The 18,103-nt window shown below is 35.2% G+C and overlaps 3 protein-coding genes across 3 annotated transcripts; 2 read left to right on the top strand and 1 right to left on the bottom strand.

Moving 5' to 3' along the window:
* Positions 1-85: 85 nt before the first annotated feature.
* Positions 86-1,678, bottom strand: LOC9330175. The gene is made up of 4 exons (XM_021013084.1): positions 1,299-1,678; positions 1,059-1,141; positions 410-465; positions 86-330 (listed from the first exon to the last, which is right to left on the bottom strand). Exons 1-4 carry the CDS (start codon positions 1,468-1,470, stop codon positions 252-254), a joined length of 390 nt encoding a protein of 129 aa, XP_020868743.1. The 5' UTR covers positions 1,471-1,678; the 3' UTR covers positions 86-251.
* Positions 1,679-1,743: 65 nt separating this feature from the next.
* On the top strand, positions 1,744-5,859 carry LOC9330174 (putative 3,4-dihydroxy-2-butanone kinase). Its single transcript, XM_002894067.2, has 20 exons — positions 1,744-1,882; positions 2,012-2,085; positions 2,155-2,218; positions 2,299-2,411; positions 2,484-2,531; positions 2,617-2,688; positions 2,763-2,852; positions 3,037-3,210; positions 3,319-3,402; positions 3,554-3,609; positions 3,759-3,889; positions 3,964-4,056; positions 4,234-4,295; positions 4,419-4,562; positions 4,642-4,685; positions 4,786-4,869; positions 4,964-5,037; positions 5,120-5,232; positions 5,319-5,414; positions 5,537-5,859. Exons 1-20 carry the CDS (start codon positions 1,843-1,845, stop codon positions 5,660-5,662), a joined length of 1,782 nt encoding a protein of 593 aa, XP_002894113.1. The 5' UTR covers positions 1,744-1,842; the 3' UTR covers positions 5,663-5,859.
* A 3,631-nt stretch (positions 5,860-9,490) lies between these two features.
* On the top strand, positions 9,491-11,845 carry LOC9330173 (bifunctional D-cysteine desulfhydrase/1-aminocyclopropane-1-carboxylate deaminase, mitochondrial). The gene is made up of 10 exons (XM_002894066.2): positions 9,491-9,682; positions 9,747-9,812; positions 9,881-10,075; positions 10,159-10,269; positions 10,368-10,459; positions 10,621-10,713; positions 10,802-10,859; positions 10,945-11,058; positions 11,264-11,361; positions 11,491-11,845. Exons 1-10 carry the CDS (start codon positions 9,506-9,508, stop codon positions 11,693-11,695), a joined length of 1,209 nt encoding a protein of 402 aa, XP_002894112.1. The 5' UTR covers positions 9,491-9,505; the 3' UTR covers positions 11,696-11,845.
* Positions 11,846-18,103: the final 6,258 nt, after the last annotated feature.

The raw sequence follows: 18,103 nt of genomic DNA, 5'->3' as shown, positions 1-18,103 counted from the left end.
TTAACAAAGTTATGCGTCTGTACTCTGTAGATGATAATTCTGGACATGCAGACAAATTGAGGCTGTTCTTGAAATATAGATCAAAGATGCAGAAAGGAATGAATACTGACAATATAGTGTGCAAGGCTGTTCACGATACTCATAGTTTCGTTCAGGTTCAGTAATATTTGAATGCAAAAATGCAATAAAAAAAAGCTTTACTTATATAATAATGGTTTTGAGGAACCAACTCCCTATACTCGTGAAATTTATTACTCTTCCTTGTATCTCTTCTCTGTTGCCTCCAAGCGTTCCAGGTCCTTGTTGTACTTGCAGATGCGGTAGATGCACCTGTTAATGAATACAAGAGATATCAGTGAATAACACGAGACCTTGTCGGTGAGTGACTGATAATAGCTGATGAAGTTACCAGTAGAGAAGAATTCCTGCAGCGCACAGAACCACATTCCTCTGAGCCTTGTAGATCTGCGGTACACACAACTTGTTAGTACGCAAGCTGAGACATTTCAGGGTAAGAGAAGAAACAATAGATGAACTATATATTAGAGACTTTTAATTTTCAGTATTGGCAATTGATTCTGGCAACTTATAACTGCAAAACAAAAAGTAACTGCGAACCAAGAATCAATTGAGTGGTGAGGAAGATTCACCAAGAATCAATTGATAACAGGTTCACAAGAATATTGTATAAACTGAACCATGAATGCAATAAAGAAGATCTCATGTTTGCTATTTGACAGTAGCTAGAGCTATGGTTTAACGAGTAAATCAATGTGTGATCGAGACCTAAAAAAGATGCATTGACACTAAGAAGTGAGACAATGTTCTGTAGTTCAATCATTGATACAGTCATATCTAATCTATGCAACTTCCTCAAACAAAGAAAGCCAAATCTAAAAAGTTTTACTTACAAATCTTGATCTTTAGACTAAAGATGGGAGAAATTGACAAGGATGAAACTCACAAACCTAACAATTTACTATTCAAAAAGAATCATAACACATAGAATTCAGCTATAGAAGAATCAAAGACAAAGATGATAAAGGAATGGTACTTACAGATTTCTCGTAGCGATCACGTTCTGTAGCAGTGCATACCTCAGATGAACAAGATAGTCTATGCTCAGCTTTCCAGTAAATATCTGAATGAAATCAAAAAACGAAATAAGCAAAAACACACACAAAGGTACCAAAGCCACATAATCACTCACGGCTCAAAACCCTAACTTAATTAACACCAATTCGATTCCGATAATTTAGATGAGAGATAGAGAGAGAGAGAGAGAGAGCGGAGGTTACCGAGAAGCTGAAATCCGGCGAAAGCGACGATGGAAGCAGCAGGTTGGAGAATCAACGAGACAAGTTGTACGACACGTTTCTTAAGCAGCATAGGGTAAGGAAGAGTCAACACGAGGGTGATTACTACTTCGGCGGCCACCACATACGTCAGAATCAGCCATTGCAACGCCATTGTTGTTCGTCTTCTTCTGGATCTCTCTTTCTTTGAGTCTCTCTCTCTCTCTCTCTTGAATTTCGTGTGAAGTAGACGAAGAATAATAATAGACGAACGAACCGTACGCGTGGAACACGTGTCTAACCTTTGGGCTTTTTCTTACTAATTAAGTCATTTTCTTACTTTATGTGCTCACTTCCGGCCCAATATCTCCATTTATCGGTTTAATTGCTGGAAGTCATAATTTTTCGGTTTATCTCGGTTTAGCGGTTGGGTTTCTTCACTTCGCCTTCTCTCTGCCATTGTTGACTCTCAAATTTTCTCTTCTTTGTTTCTCCATGTGAGCCTTAATCCTATTCCCAGATTTTGATCTCTCTGAAAGCTAACACCATGGTTCCACCAGCTAAAAAATTCATCAACAACCCCAACGGTTCGTGATCCCTCGTCTCCTTTTGTGTTTCGAGCTCTCTTTATCATTTTGGTTGGTGCATGCTCTTACATATCAATTTCAAGAGAGAACGAACATAAGCTCTTTTACTCGTTACTGTGTTCATTACAGATGTTGTAACCGAGTTCATTGAGGGTCTCGTTGAAACTTATCCTGGACTTCAGTATTTGGATGGTCTTCCTGAGGTTACAAATTTTCACGATTCCTTCCATGGATGTGTGCAAAACCTCAGCTTATTCTGATTAATTTTACAGATCAAAGTTGTACTAAGAGCTGATATCTCAGCTGCAAATTATGACAAGGTTGCCGTTATATCAGGTTGGAGTTTTCTTGTCCAAACCTAATTTATGTTTGATTGAGTTTGTTTTCATGTTTATGCAATGCCGTTTTTGAAACAGGAGGAGGAAGTGGGCATGAACCAGCACAAGCTGGCTATGTTGGAGAAGGAATGCTCACAGCTGCTATTTGTGGAGATGTTTTTGCTTCGCCACCTGTTGATTCCATCCTAGCTGTAAGTAACTCTTTTTCTTTGTTCTTCTCTTGAGTCTTTCCAGGTAAATGATGAATCTTTGTCTAATTCCAGGGGATTCGAGCTGTAACTGGTCCAAAAGGATGCCTCTTGGTTGTCACGGTATTTAAGACATGGCTGAACATATTATTATGTATATATCATTGTCTTTGACTGATCTAGTTTCTCCTTTAACTATTTTGTATAGAACTATACTGGTGACCGCTTGAACTTTGGCCTGGCAGCTGAGCAAGCAAAAACTGAGGGTTTCGAAATGGAGGTAACTGTCTATTTATTGTTTAGAATTTGGTAAGAGCATTGGTGGATAGGATGATGACATGATCCCTTTTGTAGACTGTGATTGTTGGAGACGATTGTGCTCTACCCCCGCCGCTTGGCATAGCTGGACGCAGAGGTTTAGCGGGAACAATTCTTGTCCATAAGGTTCTCAATTTTCCTTCTATGTTTTTTTCCCTCTATCCGCACTCTAAGCTAGCATTTCTTAGTTGCGTTTGCAGTCAATCGTCCTCATCTTGTTTGTTATTATATTTTCTTTTATTTGTCTGTGATGTCTAAGTCGCAGGTTCTTTTGTGCACTTATATTTTGTATATCCTTTGTTAAGGATAGGTTGCTGGAGCAGCATCTGCTGCTGGTCTTTCTCTAGCAGAAGTTGCAGCGGAAGCAAAACATGCATCTGAAATGGTTGGGACCATGGGTGTTGCACTATCTGTTTGTGCGCTTCCAGGACAGGTTACATCAGATCGTTTAGGTCCAGAGAAAATGGAACTTGGGCTTGGAGTTGTATGTTGTTTCCCTTCTTATTTTCTTGAATGCCATAGGAAAGTGAGAGCACAGTCCGTTGCTTATATTTTGACTTTTTTTGCTTGCTATTTTTGAACCTTCTCTCAGCATGGGGAGCCTGGTGCTGCTGTGGTCGACATTCAACCTGTGGAAGTTGTAGTGTCCCATGTTCTTCAACAGATACTGAGTCCAGTATGTACACTATTCCTGTTTTCTCTGCTTCTTCTTTCCATAACCATCTTGATTTTACGGTTATTGACTTACTATCTCCAAAATGATACTGTTAATAAAATACATGTACCGTTTTTTCATTCATTGGCCTATGCATTCTTTCCAACTGCAGGAGACCAATTATGTTCCAATTACACGTGGTAGCAGCGTGGTTCTGATGGTTAATGGGTAAGGCTGTATATTCCATCTTCCTATTTAGGTGATCCTTGTACTCATTTTCACCATTACCATAATGTTATCATATCTATGATACCCACTTATAGTATAACGAGTTTGCTTAATCAAGCAATACTTTTATTTTTCCTGTTGTTCTGCAGCTTAGGTGGTACCCCTCTAATGGAACTTATGATTGCTGCTGGAAAAGCAGTCCCAAAACTACAGCTGGAATATGGGCTTGCCGTTGATAGGGTGTATACTGGATCATTTATGACGTCTCTTGATATGGCAGGTGACCTTTTTTTGTTGTGTCTATGTAGAGTCACTGGTTTTGTGCTGTTGCTCTCATACTTCTTCCCTTCTCAGGGTTCTCGATATCGATCATGAAGGCTGACCAGTCTATTTTAGAGCGTTTGGATGCTCCGACCAAGGCTCCTAGTTGGCCAGCTAGCACAGATGGTCTGTGACATGTTTGTTAAATTGTCTTTCTTGTTCCTCTGATATTTCCTTTGGAACTTGTATTAGATTGTAAATTCTTCATTATGTATCATTATTTGGTTCTGTGTTTGTGGTCTCCTATTTTATTTCCTTTAGGCTTGATTTTTTTTTGAGCTCAAGCCAGATCTCTCTTTCCAGGAAGCCGCCCACCAGCAAAGATCCCCGTTCCACTGTCCTTCCGATCAACAAAAAACAAAGAGGTAAATGTTAAGTTCGATAAAAATACAATTCGTCGATTTACAAGGGTTTCAATGAGATGTGATAATCTGTAACTTTCATGAGAAATTGCCAAGTAATCATGTTAACTTGTTCTGCTGTTTTAGTTTTTAGGCCGACCTCAAGAGCTTAGTCATCAAGGGAAAATTCTTGAGGCAGCTATTGAAGCAGCAGTAACTGTAGTCATAAATTTAAAGGATAGTTTGAACGAATGGGATGGAAAAGTAGGTGATGGGGACTGTGGATCAACAGTAAGTCCTGTTTTCCAATTGTTTTAATAAGTATAACACAAAGTTTCGCATTTATGCATGCGTTAAATTTTATTCATAGATGTGTAGAGGCGCAACAGCTATTCTGGAGGACATGAAGAAGTAGTGAGTCACTTTACTCTGAACACAATTTGACCTCTTCTTCCCCTCTGTGTAGCTTGATTGTTTACGTGCAATTTATACCCTCTCTTTCTCGCTTTTATAGTTATCCACTTAACAATGCTGCTGAAACAGTGAGTGAGATTGGTTCATCGATTAGAAGAGTCATGGGGGGAACAAGTGGAATAATGTAAATCAACGCAGTTAATTTGACAATTTTCGTTCTCTAAAATTGATCATGCATTTGGTGATATAAGACATGACACTGTCTCATATGAAACCAGTTACAATCTCCTCTGTAAGGCAGCATATGCGGAGTTAAAAGCTAACGTTCAGTCAGAAACCACTCCAAAACATTGTAAGATATGTTGCTTGCATTGTCGTTAGTTATTTCAAAAGGCACATGTTAGCCTATGAATCTGATTTCTTCTTGAAATCAGGGTCTGAAGCACTCAAGTCATCAATCTCTGCTGTCAGTAAATATGGTGGAGCAACTGCCGGTTATAGAACGATGTTAGATGCGCTCATCCCAGCGTCAAAAGTCCTTGAGGAGGTGACTGATCAATAGGTTACTTTTTGTTATTAAAGATTGATTGATATTGGTCAAGTAGTAATGAGCTTTACTTTGATTTTGAGCAGAAGCTGAGTGTTGGGGAGGATCCTATTGCTGCTTTTGTTCTGTCTGCTGAAGCTGCAACCGCGGGAGCTGAATATACCATTCATATGCAAGCACAGGTGAGCTTTAAACGCTCCCAGTGAATCGCTACAAAATTGCAATCACTGAGATCACCGTAATGTGTTGGATGTATGTCTTTTTGTTTTTTTTTGATGTGATGGATTATGGGATTGGAGGACAGGCCGGGAGATCAAGCTATGTATCAGCTGAGATTCTTGCATCGATTCCTGATCCAGGCGCAATGGCTGCAGCGGCATGGTACAGCGCCGCTGCAAGAGCCGTGAAGGAGCAGAGCCAGAGGATTTGAATCCGATGGACTAGGCTCGGTGAGAGGTTATAACACAAGCTTTACTGATTTGATTTCTGGCACTGGCTTTGTTGTATATATGTACCTAATGTTTCTGAGTTCTGACTCTGTTAATATACAAAAATGACAATGGAATTCTTGTGAAATACTTCCTCTGTTTATATGGAACTGAGTGGAATGATATGTTTTTCTGCACATTTGTTAAAACAATTTCATCAATATTGGTGGGATAAAACCGCCTAAAGAAATTTTATTTTTCTGCACATTTGTTTTTGGTTCAATTAGGTTAATTGTGCAAGAACCCTTTGGTCTACCTGAATGGGATGATAGGTTATATGGTGGTTTACAAGAACCCACAAATCTACCGGTTAAAACGAAAACCTAACTAGGCATGGTATAGTCTAATTGTTGGGATAAAACCCTTAGCCTAACAAAATTTTACAATAATTCTAACGGTCCAAAAGTATTTGCAACGAATAATCCATGGGTCAACAGTTTCAGCAGTGGCGGCCATTGTTGAAGAAAGAAGAAAGTAGAACACAGAGGCACAGAGATTTGAGATTTGAGATTTGAAAGAAAAGAGAAAAAAAAAATAAGAGAAGAGGCGGCCAAAACAGAGTATCGATTATGCTCTTGATACCATGTAGAGAATGTGTTTTTGTATATTGCATAAATACAGAGGCATATATATCTATATATACATTTTTGGAGTATCTTTAGCAAATAAATCCTGAAGTTCCATCTTATTTACGAGTCTATGTCATTGACATTTTTTTTTTTTCGTTTGAATGATTCCATTATATTATACGAGGGTAGAATACGGTTTTGAAATACATTGACATTTATTATTTGGTTTTGTAAAATTTAAATAAAAGATATTAACCAAACGATATCTTACCTAATTTGTTTCTAAAAATCTCTACACAATCTTTCCATATATCTTCAAAAAAAATTCCGTAAATTTTACTCCACAAAATATGCATAAAACCGATTTATAGCAAATAATTATATTAACATTTTGCATAACAATAAAACTACTAATTTATAATAATCAAAATATTCACATAGAAAAATCATATAATTTATATGATAAATTCAAAATATATATTAGTAGTATAAATTTAAAATCATTCAAGGAGATCCAAAATTATTGGATTTTATAACAATAATAATTTATTTCTTGGATTTTATAACACTAATAATTTAGCTAACAGGCTAATATAGACGGGTTTATATGGGATGACGGGTTTGGGTCGATATTAATAAAGAACGGTATATCACGAATGAAATCCTAAAATTAACAATCAAAATACAATTATATAACCTTAAACACAAAACAAAACATACAATATTAACAAAACAAATACAACTTAAAATTTAAAAAATTTAGTTATAAAAAAGTCAATCCACGGTATACCGCGAGTAAAATATTCAAAATTTTAAAATTTACCATACATCGTTACTTAAAAAATGTATGTTTTCGTATCTATACTTCAAAAATTAAAACCTAAACAATAGTAATCATAGACTAAATAATACATAGATAGATATCTACATTTAAAAATACAAACTAATATAATATATATTTAGTTAATCTTTTAAAAAATAACATTACATTTTTTAAAAAAATATAGTCCGCGGTGTACCGCGGGTTAAATTCTAGTATCATGTACAAGAGAATGTTCTAGGTTAAACGTAATAAAAGCATATCTACAAGTAAGGAAAGAAGATATGGAGATGATCATCAAGGCATGATTTCTCTTAACAATCCAAACCATGTACATACAAATCGAATTATAAACTGATCAAATCTGAAGTTAATGCTTGTTTTGGAAATAAGCTTCCGAGGATTTGGTTCCAAAAATTGTTGTAAAATCTACTAGTATTATTACACCTACAATTTTTGGAACCAAATCTTCAAATATTCCTACTCAAACTCTATAAATGGACTATAAAAAGCTATGAAGAGTAGTTTCAACTTCACCACAAGAGTAAAACAAAACAAAAAAACTCAAGATTAGCCTGGAGAATGAAGAGCATTTCCTTCAAATTTATGTTATTTGTTTCTCTTCTTATCGTCGTATATAGTAAGTATACTCTCTTTTCATTTTGCAGTTTGATACATTGAAACATGTATGAGAATACAATTTGAAAATCCGAGAATGAAAATTTATTTGTTCAAGTTCCATGTTTTAAATGTGTCATAAGTTGTTATGAGAACGAAATATTTTAACAAAAATAAAAAGAGACAACAAAATGAAATCGTTCTAAAATGTTTATATTTCAAACAACTCTAATTTTCAATATAGAAAAGGTTATATACAAAAGTTCAAATTCAAAAAGTATCGTTTATTCTAACATTTTAAAAGTTGATTTTCTTTTATAACACCAAATCGGATCAACCTCTTTTTGTTTAAATGTGATATTAGGTACAAGCAAAAAGTATTATTAAGAAGAAAATGAGCCTAGAAAAAAAAATGATTGGAAACTAATCTTATAATCATTTTGTTCTTTATGACAAATTATGTTGTACTAACACATTGCATATACATATGCAGGACAAGATTTGGTGGAGGCCAAGTGTCAAAGAAACGATGAGTGCCATCTTCTGCCTTGTGTCAAAGGTCTAGCATATTGCAACAATGGAACTTGTGAGTGTACTCCTCCTAAGTCATACACGGTGAAAAAATCTACAAACATACGATGTAACACAACCTATGAGTGTAGTAGACAGAAAAAATGTCGTTACCAAACTGTAATACCTATATGCGAAGATCATATATGTGTATGTCGCCATGATATATAAGTGATTTGTAAACTTATATATTGGATATGAATTTCAAAAGACAATAAATCATGGAATTGTTATTGTTTTGGATAGGCCTGGGCATTCGGTTTCGTTCGGTTACGTTCAGTTTCAGTTAGTTTGGATATCGTAATATAATAACCATTCGGATATTTTAAGAATGTCGGTTCGGTTCGGTTTGGATATTTAAATGGATAACCGTAACTAACCAAACTTTTATCACGTTCGGTTTGGTTCGGTTTTTTACCCAAATTAACCAAAATTTACCGAATATAACCGAAACTAACCAAAATTAACCAAAAAAATACAAAAAGAAACTAAAAAAAAAGAAAAATTTTAGAAAAAAAATTAAAATTTGATTCAATTTCGTAAGAGAGTATTTAACTTTGACAAATATAACAAACAATATTTGAATATTTTGATTATTTAAAGTATTTGATTGTTTTGATTCTATAAATAATTAATATTTTGAGTTTATAATTATAGTTTTGGATATTATTTTTGGGTATCTTATAGGTTTTTGGATATTTCGGTTAACCGTTTGGTTATTGGTTCGGTTCGGTTCGGTTTCGGTTAATTTGGATAGAGGATTTTACAAACCATTCGGTTATTTTAAAAACTTCGGTTCGGATATGGTTCGGTTTTTTTTGGTTCGGTTCGATCGGTTATTTGGTTAGCGGTTTTTTTGCCCACGCCTAGTTTTGGATGATGAACTTAATTGTACTATTGAAGTACTTAAAACAATTTTTTTATCAATTTAGCAAAATTGACCAACTTTTTTTTATTGAAACTCCAACCGAAAATTAGCAAAATTTAACCAATATCAAATTAACAAAAGTAACCGAAATTCGATTACCCGTAAAACCGAAAATGATTTATCCTAACAATATTGAACCAAAAGTCTTTTTGTAAAAATTGTATCTTTCCGATTAATCCGAACTACCCAAAGATCCGACCCGACCCGACCCGAGTATCAATGGGCCTCAGCCCATAAAAGAGAAACATTTGAGAGTCAACAACTGAAGAAGAAAGAAGCAATGAGAGGACGATTTTTGTTGACACTCTCAAGTGTAAAGCTCGAGCTTGCGAGAAGAAGAATGTCTGCAACATCCGTTCCTTCAATGGCGGATTTTCTCACAAAAAAAACTTACTCTCCTCCTTCTTGGGCTTCTCATCTTCTTCCGATTCCTTCCCACACTTTCTCTCTCGCTCACGTACGTCAATTTCAATTTCAATTATCATTCTCCATTACTTTTCACTGATCATCTTCTTCTTCAGCTTCCTACGCCGATCCATCGATGGAATCTTCCTGGTCTTCCTAATGGCACTGAACTCTGGATCAAGGTCTCTCTTCTCTCTTTTTGTCGCTTCTCTTCTTCCTTTTACTTACCGATTTTTAACGAATTTGGCAGCGCGATGACTTCACCGGAATGGAATTGAGTGGAAACAAAGTCCGAAAACTCGAATTCTTAATGGCGGAAGCTGTTGATCAAAACGCCGACACCGTAATCACTATCGGCGGTATTCAGAGCAATCATTGTCGTGCTACAGCCACCGCATCTAACTATCTCAATCTCAATTCTCATCTTATTCTCCGTACTTCCAAGGTCTCGCTTCTGATTCTTCACCTTACTTCGATCAAATCTCCACTTACCCTTTCGTGAATTCATGTTTATGTGTGTGTTTGCAGCTTCTTGCTGATGAAGATCCTGGATTGGTTGGGAATCTCCTTGTCGAGCGTCTCGTTGGAGCTAATGTTCATCTCATCTCTAAGGAAGAGTATTCTTCCATTGGGAGTGAGGTTAAGTCCGTTGCATTAAGTTTTACTTACTAAGAACACGAAGTTTTACTTAGCTTGATGTTGTTGATCAAAACTTGTTCTTGTGATGGTAATGATAGGCTCTTACTAATGCTCTGAAAGAGAAACTCGAAAAGGAAGGTAAAAAACCGTATGTTATTCCGGTTGGGGGATCAAACTCTTTGGGAACTTGGTGAGAGTGTGTTCTCTTAAGAGACTATTTTAATCTAGCTCTGTGCAGTAACCTGTGTGTAGTTTTAAGCATTTGTTTTAGATTGAATAGACATTACTCTATTGCTTGACAAACCGGGATTGAGCTCTTTTAATGCTGAATTCCCTGCAATGATCGTCTAGGGGTTATATCGAAGCAGCAAGGGAAATTGAGGAGCAGCTGAAAAGTAGACCTGATAGTCTGAAATTTGATGATATTGTGGTAGCATGTGGCAGGTTCTGCTTTTGCTTTCCTTGTAATTTTTTTCTTGCCTTTTACTTTTGTTTGCTTCACTCTCATCTTAGTTTTCTTTTGGATTGCTAGTGGTGGTACAATTGCTGGTATTTCATTGGGGTCTTGGTTGGGAGCTCTAAAAGCCAAGGTGTGCCCATCTGTTATTCGGTTTTAGGTGTATCACTCACTGTCAAATAGAGAGATGGCCTAGTTATAATTCATTCATCATGCAGGTTCATGCTTTCTCGGTTTGCGATGATCCTGATTACTTCTATGACTTTGTCCAAGGGCTTTTGGATGGACTTCAAGCTGGTGTTAACTCTCGTGATATTGTTAGCATCCACAATGTGAGTGTCATGGATTCTCTGTTTTGATTTTTTACTTTTGCAGGAACTCTAGACTTCCTTTGCAATTTTTAAATGTGTTACCTATATCGCATTTGTTATTTCTCTTGGCTCCTTAGCAAACACCAATTAGTCGAAAATTGTGATAAATGCGTTTCTCTTAGGTATACACTGGTTTTACTTTTTGATTCTTATGGTTTTATTGAAGGCCAAAGGAAAGGGATATGCCATGAACACTTCAGAGGAGCTTAAGTTTGTAAAGGAAGTAGCAAGTTCAACTGGTGTTATTCTTGATCCTGTTTACAGGTATGTTTGTCATTCTTTTTCCTCCTTGTTCCTAGTAATGTTTAAGGTCATGGTTACTCCTTTAATATCTCAAAGTAGCATCGTAATATATAGTTAGATTGACATTTTGGTTTTCGAGTGTTTATCCAGTGGGAAAGCTGTGTATGGTTTGATAAATGAGATCTCCAAAGATCCCAAAAATTGGGAGGGAAGGAAGATATTGTTCATACACACCGGTGGGCTTCTTGGATTGTATGATAAGGTTGATCAAATGGCATCTCTGATGGGTAATTGGTGCCGGATGGATGTTTCAGAATCCGTCCCAAGAAAAGATGGTGTTGGGAAAATGTTCTAGCAAAACAAATTCTGATTTGTGATAATCCTGTGAAGATGTTTCAGACACATTTCTGTTTTCTATTCTGATGTACTGTGTTTAATGGCTCGGGACGATTATGATAAATAAACGGTGTGTCCACTCTTTCTTAGTTATATTTGTTAAACGTCAGCTATCTATTTTCTTCTTTTGCTCAACATTTTCAGCTAAAGTCAAGCAATGCTGCTCTCTACCAAAGTATCAGACTCCGAAGATACACCTCAATCGCTTCCAGATATGTCTGGGTTGTTTTAACCAGGTTTTTCTCACTTGTTTTTCATGGATTCTTTCCTCGTTCTGTTGTTTCATGTTCCAGTGGGTGTAATCCATGTGTTTGCATGTTTCGAAACAAGCTCAAGACGCCCTACAAGTCTGTGTTAGATACGCTGCTTATCGAGTCATCACATGTTCCCAGAGTGTGACAAACTAAACTCATCATGGATTCAGCAAATGAATAGCTTCAGGTTCCTTTCTTTCCTTCCATTGTAATACCATCCATAGTGCTTCCACATCCTAATCTCTCTTTGTTTCCCAATTTTATGCTTTTCCAGAATCGATGTGTAAACAAACATAATAGCTCACTTTGGTCCATCTTTTTTTAAGGAAATGGAAACAGAAAAGAAGATCCTAACCAGAGCCAATGGTCAGGTCTAAGAGTAGAGTTCATGTTCCAACCATTGCATTTGCTTTTCGATATTAGTCAGATTTTACAAAGATCCAGACATCTTTAACTTGTATGTACTAATCCTAGTAAGTTTAAATTTGCGATGTATTAGAGGATGGTTGCAACTTGCGACCAACCACTCCAGGGTCCAAAGAGTCTTGAGCAATATAATTTTTATTCATTATTCTTACTGGTCGTATTTGGATAATTTCAAATTCTCCAAAGTAAAAGTTAGAGCAATGCACATGGCTGAAATTGACATGTAGAAATATAGAATCATTGATGTTTTTTCTATTCATAAAAGAATATCTCTGTTTTGAAAAACTATTGAATCATAACCAAGAACTAGTTAGTAATAGTCAATATCTAATCTTTTGTTTTGTCTTTCTGCTGCATTAAACTGTCCAATACACAAAATTGAATCGTCAAACAGTCCAAGAATTGTTACAATATTGCGTGTAAGTAATCAAATTACAATATTGCGTGTAAGTAATCAAATTACAATATGCTTTATGCAAATTAAAAAATGGTAGGAGTACAAGATGGAGTTCAAAAGATCTCGCAATGAATATAAGACCTATGACTATGAGAATCAAGATGGTACTAAGTACTAACACTGGTTTACATCAATCATATCGTTTCTGCATCTTGTTATCTTCTACTCTTATCAAGATATTATTATTTTTATGGGCCCTATAAATGAAATTTGTCTGAAAACAAAAGAAATATGTTTGTAGAAAATTTAACTATTTCTCTAAATAGTCCATAGTATCATTATTGTTTTATTTGAAAAACCACCATTTTGTAATTATTCATTTTCATTGATATCAATCGTCGTGTCGACCTGATGTATCGTCCGTATATGAAAACTCAATTACCAAAAAAATGATAAGAATTCAAATGGGTTTTCTATCAAGTAGCTTTCTGTTGAGTACACCAATTTGAGGTAAAGACCAAAGTAACCAGTGAAAAACTAAAGAGCCGTCAAATCAAATTAGATGAAGAAAAAAGTAAAAATTGAATACTACTAAACAAACAAATCATTCCACGTGATGACTCCACCACATTCCCAAAATTAGAAAAAAATATCAAACCCTGTCATAAATATTGGGCTTTATAAGCCCATTCCAACTCCTCTATTAGTATGATATTATCCGCTTTGGGCCTACATGCTCAAGCCCGCACGGATTTGTTATTGGGCTCCATTCCCAAAAGGCCTCGTACTAATTGGAGTTGGATTTTACTTATATATTAAAAACTTCTTTTCTAAACTTCCGATGTGGGACATTGGTTTGTACCCAACAATCTCCCCTTCAAACTAAGGACCACGAACATTGGGCCTCCTCTTCAGCGAAACCTAGGCACCCTAACTCGGTACTTTCTTATTCACGAAGTTCTTGAGGCACATACTTATCGTGTCACATTTGAGGGCTTCTACCACACCGAACTTTAGCCCACACCCCTAGGTCCACATTTTTTAACCTAGGCTCTGATACCATTTATTGGGCTTTACAAGCCCATTCCAACTCCTCCATTAGTATGATATTGTCCGCTTTGGGCCTACATGCTCAAGCCCGCACGGATTTGTTATTGGGCTCCATTCCCAAAAGGCCTCATACTAATTGGAGTTGGACTTTACTTATATATTAGAAACTTCTTTTCTAAACTTCCGATGTGGGACGTTGGTTTGTACCCAACAATAAAGTAACACTTCCCTAAAATCGTAGGTCATATTTCTAAGGCCATGCGCAATGGCGCATTTTCTCCCCGAATGTGACTATTAAAGTAATCGAAAATAAGAGAAAAGTTGTCTCTCTCCTCACACCCGGGTGTAAGACACTCTCTCTCCTTCTCTCTCTTTTTTTCTTTCTCTCTTTTCTCTCTCTCTTTTCTCTCTCTCTTTAAATTATAATAATAAAAAAAATTTTACACCCATACTCACACTTACCCCATTGTGGATGCTCTAAGTAAATTCATATTTGCCCCACCAAATTATCATTTATCTCTTTTTTTTTTACCATTTGTTTTTTTTTTTTTTTTTGAAAACTTTTTTTACCATTTGTTAAAACTTAAAACTCATAATGAATGCAGCCCTTGACCTTAGAAGATAGCCTGATGAGTCCCACAGATGTCACTTCGCAGTCCATGAAGTTTTTTGACCGGCGGTCAAAGTAATTTAATTGACTTGATGTTGAGAAATGACAGAGAATCGAATGTTTTCTTCTCTGTGAACGTGTGTGATGGATATGAATTAGAATTGAAATGTAACTCTCTAAAATAATTGAGAATTGAATAATATCCAATGATTAAGATAGCATTTACAACGTTTTTTCGGTAGAATGGTCACTATTCAACCATTCGCTAAGTAAGAATTAATTTCATAATTATGGAATTTTACACGAAGTCTTCGTTCAAACATCTTTTTCATAATAATTTTGTAACCTTCTTATTCTAAACTGCTTCTTACGTATCTCGATTTGGAACTCCAATCCTTGTTTTTTCTACAACTTACATTTCACGACAAACTGTGAGTTGAGTCAAAAAGGTGAGGAGGTGACAAAATTAGTAGAAAAATAATTACATTACGAATATTGAACCGTCAATATTTAATTTGAAGTAAGAAATAAAAACGTTACATCTAGTTGATTAAAACTAAACGATCACATATTCACATTAAAAAAAAAATCTCAACAATTAGTGGCTTATTAGTGCTATAACCTAGAAACCGAGCAGCATAATATGGCATTGACTTTTCTTTTCAGTAAATCCTAAGCCAGACTTACTTTTGTTAGTTTTAAACACTAAAGAAAACAAACTTTGAATCATATATATAAAAATTGGTTAATTCTCTATTTCCTTCTGCCATGTCAACAGTGGAGAGAGTGCCATGTGTCATAACATATTACATTTATTTTTTTGTTTTTTTAATTAAAAATTTAAATCATGCATTAATTATTGTTTATATGAAATTGACATATTTAACTTATTAATTAAGTAAATTCAATTTAATTAGTTACAAAAGTATATCAAACTCATATAGAAATTAAATTATTTAAATTTAGCTGTCTAAATTGTATAAACTTATGTGTAAACATAAAATCAATAGAATTTTAATTAAATTTTAGATTTTATTAACATATAAAAATAAATAATATGATATTAGACTTTATTTCATGTTTTCATATACTATAATATATAGGATTAGTTCCAATGAATATTAGATGAATTTATAGTTTATTTTAATGCAAATATAAGATACTAAATCAACACTACTTTTTCGTTTATTTAAAATTATTTTAAAGATAACCAAATACATATTTGGTTTTAAGATAAGTAATTGTAAATAAGTGTTAAACAATGTAATTAAACATAAATTAAAATACAAAAAAAATAGAATGAATTATTTACTCGAGAGTTAGAGGAATATATCAAAATGATTATTAGAAAAAAACACCAAAATAATTATTTATCAAATTAATTCAATCGATGTAAATCGTTATAACTAACAAATTATGGATGGAAAAACTTGCACATTGTGCGGGTATTAGCCTAGTTTACTTTAAAATTTAGATAACTCTAATTCGTTTTGATAGAAATATGACCTGCGGTTTAGGTGAAGTGATACTTTTTGAGAGTATTTGCTATTTTCCAATTTTTATACTCTACCAAAAGAAATTAAAATGAATATTTGATTCGTAACCTTACTATTTCTCTTGTTAGGTAAAGTGTACATTCTTTCACCCTCATTAACACGAAAAGGAAATATATGCAAATACATTTACTGACGATAGAAGAGAACCGAATCGTGAGAGTCCTTTCTCGTCAAGACCGCACGAATCTACTCAAACATGACCAATTAGTACGTAGTCCTCGAGGAGCCCAAACCTCTATAGTAAACCAAAGTCTTCGTTCTTCATCATTCCAATGGCTCGATCGGTTACTCGGCATGCATGCATGTGCGTTGGTTCCCCTAATTACGTACGCTGATCTTGATAGCCTCGAAAACAGAATAAATGTATACGTTTAAACAACATAATACACTTGCGAGGGTCCATAGCTCGCATTGAAAAACAACGTACACATTTACCCTAAGGATAATCATATCCAGGATCGGTTCGGAGGGCAAACAAGTGAAGCCACCGCTTAGGGTCTCACATTATTAAACACTTTTTTTGGGAGAATTTTTTTTTTTAACATTAACAAAAATGTCCAAATTGTTAATTATGCATAAGGCATTAAAGAAAATTTAGAAACAATTCGGACCGGCCCTGATCATATCAAACTTGGTTTATATGCCGTTAATCTTCATCTTGAGGTAGTTAGTTGACGAGTTCTTCGTCCGCTAGAAGAAATCATATCTTATTTCTTTTATTCATCTCGCTTGATTATTATTGTTATATGTTTATAGTAAAACTAATAATTAGTTCCCAAAGAAACCTCTTTATGGGACAGACTTAATCACTTAAAGTTACATAGAAAGAAAACTAAATTTATTCCCAAGATTTCGCCTTTCGTTGCATTGAAACAAAAGATCGTGAGTGACAAATGCTATATATACACGTACGTATAATGCTTCAATACTCGTGACATTTTCTCTAGCCCCTATTTCATCTTCACACACGAGGAACCAATTTGGTTATATATGTGTAAATCATCTTTGACTCCGTAAGTAATTAATACAGATTTATAATAAATAAGATCAAATTCAAGAAGCAAAGTAACAAATGAAACTAACCGTCGAATAAAGTAGATATATAAAAAAGTGTAAATTGAATTAAACAAACAAATCATACCACGTGATGACTCCACCACATTCCCAAAGTTAGAAAAATAGCAAACCTGTCAAAAAGTATCACTTCCCCGGAATCGCAGGTCATATTTCTATGAAAACTTCTATAGTAAATGACTATATTCATATGTTCCCCACCAATTCTCATTCACCCATCTCAATTAATAAATAGTTCTTCTCTTCATTTCTATACTATAATCATTCACTTTATTTTATATAGAGTCCGGATGGGAACCCATTATCAAAGCGGTATACACTAGTACTGCTATGACAGTTACCAATCACAAAAGATTTATCAAAAGCGTTACTAAAAGTTTTATTTTCAGCTTTTTTGTACAGCTCTTTCTTATAGTTTTGCACTATTTCGAAAAAGCTTACAGCCCTAGCTAATAGCTAAAAAATTTGTACAGCTTTGTGTTACCAGACTTTTTTTTTTTTTTTTTTCTTCAAACACCATTTTTATTAAGATATTGGAAAGAGACTCTCCGCTAGGGAGAGCCAATCAAGAACCGACGAACTTACATGGGAAAATAGACTATTCCTAGCCCGAGCTTTTTTAGCTAAACAATCTGCTCGAGTATTAAAACTTCGAGGAACAAATCTAATGCTAAAAGACGGAAAAAAACAAACGAGAGAACGGAAAGAGGCCATTTCTGCTGCGAAAGATGGCCAAGCGTCTTGGTTGTCTACGATAGATATCATGTCCGAGCAATCAGATGCGAAGGCGCCATTGGTAATGCCTAGCGAGATCAAACACTCCATTGCCCAGAGAAAAGAATCAATCTCCGCGTGGAGCGGTGAGAGGCTCCTTCTCGAGCTCATTAAGCCGAGCTGAAGAATACGGTCATGGTCGACTAAAACCCAACCATGTCCACTTTGAGAGTCTTCCGAGTGCCAGGACGCATCAATCTGACATTCCGAGATCCTGGGGAAGGAC

Source organism: Arabidopsis lyrata (genome assembly GCF_000004255.2).
Source record: "Arabidopsis lyrata subsp. lyrata unplaced genomic scaffold ARALYscaffold_1, whole genome shotgun sequence".
Lineage (NCBI taxonomy): Eukaryota > Viridiplantae > Streptophyta > Magnoliopsida > Brassicales > Brassicaceae > Arabidopsis > Arabidopsis lyrata.
The sequence above is the reverse complement of the archived record's forward strand: the minus strand, read 5'-3'. Positions and strand labels throughout refer to the sequence as shown.

Coding starts and splice junctions, on each gene's coding strand:
- LOC9330175 (XM_021013084.1), bottom strand. CDS start 1,470: ATGGCGTTGCAATGGCTGATTCTGACGTATGTGGTGGCCGCCGAAGTA. Junction 1,142..1,298: donor CGCCGGATTTCAGCTTCTCG/GTAACCTCCGCT, acceptor GATTTCATTCAG/ATATTTACTGGAAAGCTGAG. Junction 331..409: donor GCAGGAATTCTTCTCTACTG/GTAACTTCATCA, acceptor ATTCATTAACAG/GTGCATCTACCGCATCTGCA.
- LOC9330174 (XM_002894067.2), top strand. CDS start 1,843: ATGGTTCCACCAGCTAAAAAATTCATCAACAACCCCAACG. Junction 1,883..2,011: donor ATTCATCAACAACCCCAACG/GTTCGTGATCCC, acceptor TGTTCATTACAG/ATGTTGTAACCGAGTTCATT. Junction 5,415..5,536: donor CCATTCATATGCAAGCACAG/GTGAGCTTTAAA, acceptor ATTGGAGGACAG/GCCGGGAGATCAAGCTATGT.
- LOC9330173 (XM_002894066.2), top strand. CDS start 9,506: ATGAGAGGACGATTTTTGTTGACACTCTCAAGTGTAAAGCTCGAGCTT. Junction 10,076..10,158: donor TTATTCTCCGTACTTCCAAG/GTCTCGCTTCTG, acceptor GTGTGTTTGCAG/CTTCTTGCTGATGAAGATCC. Junction 10,714..10,801: donor ATTGTGGTAGCATGTGGCAG/GTTCTGCTTTTG, acceptor TTGGATTGCTAG/TGGTGGTACAATTGCTGGTA.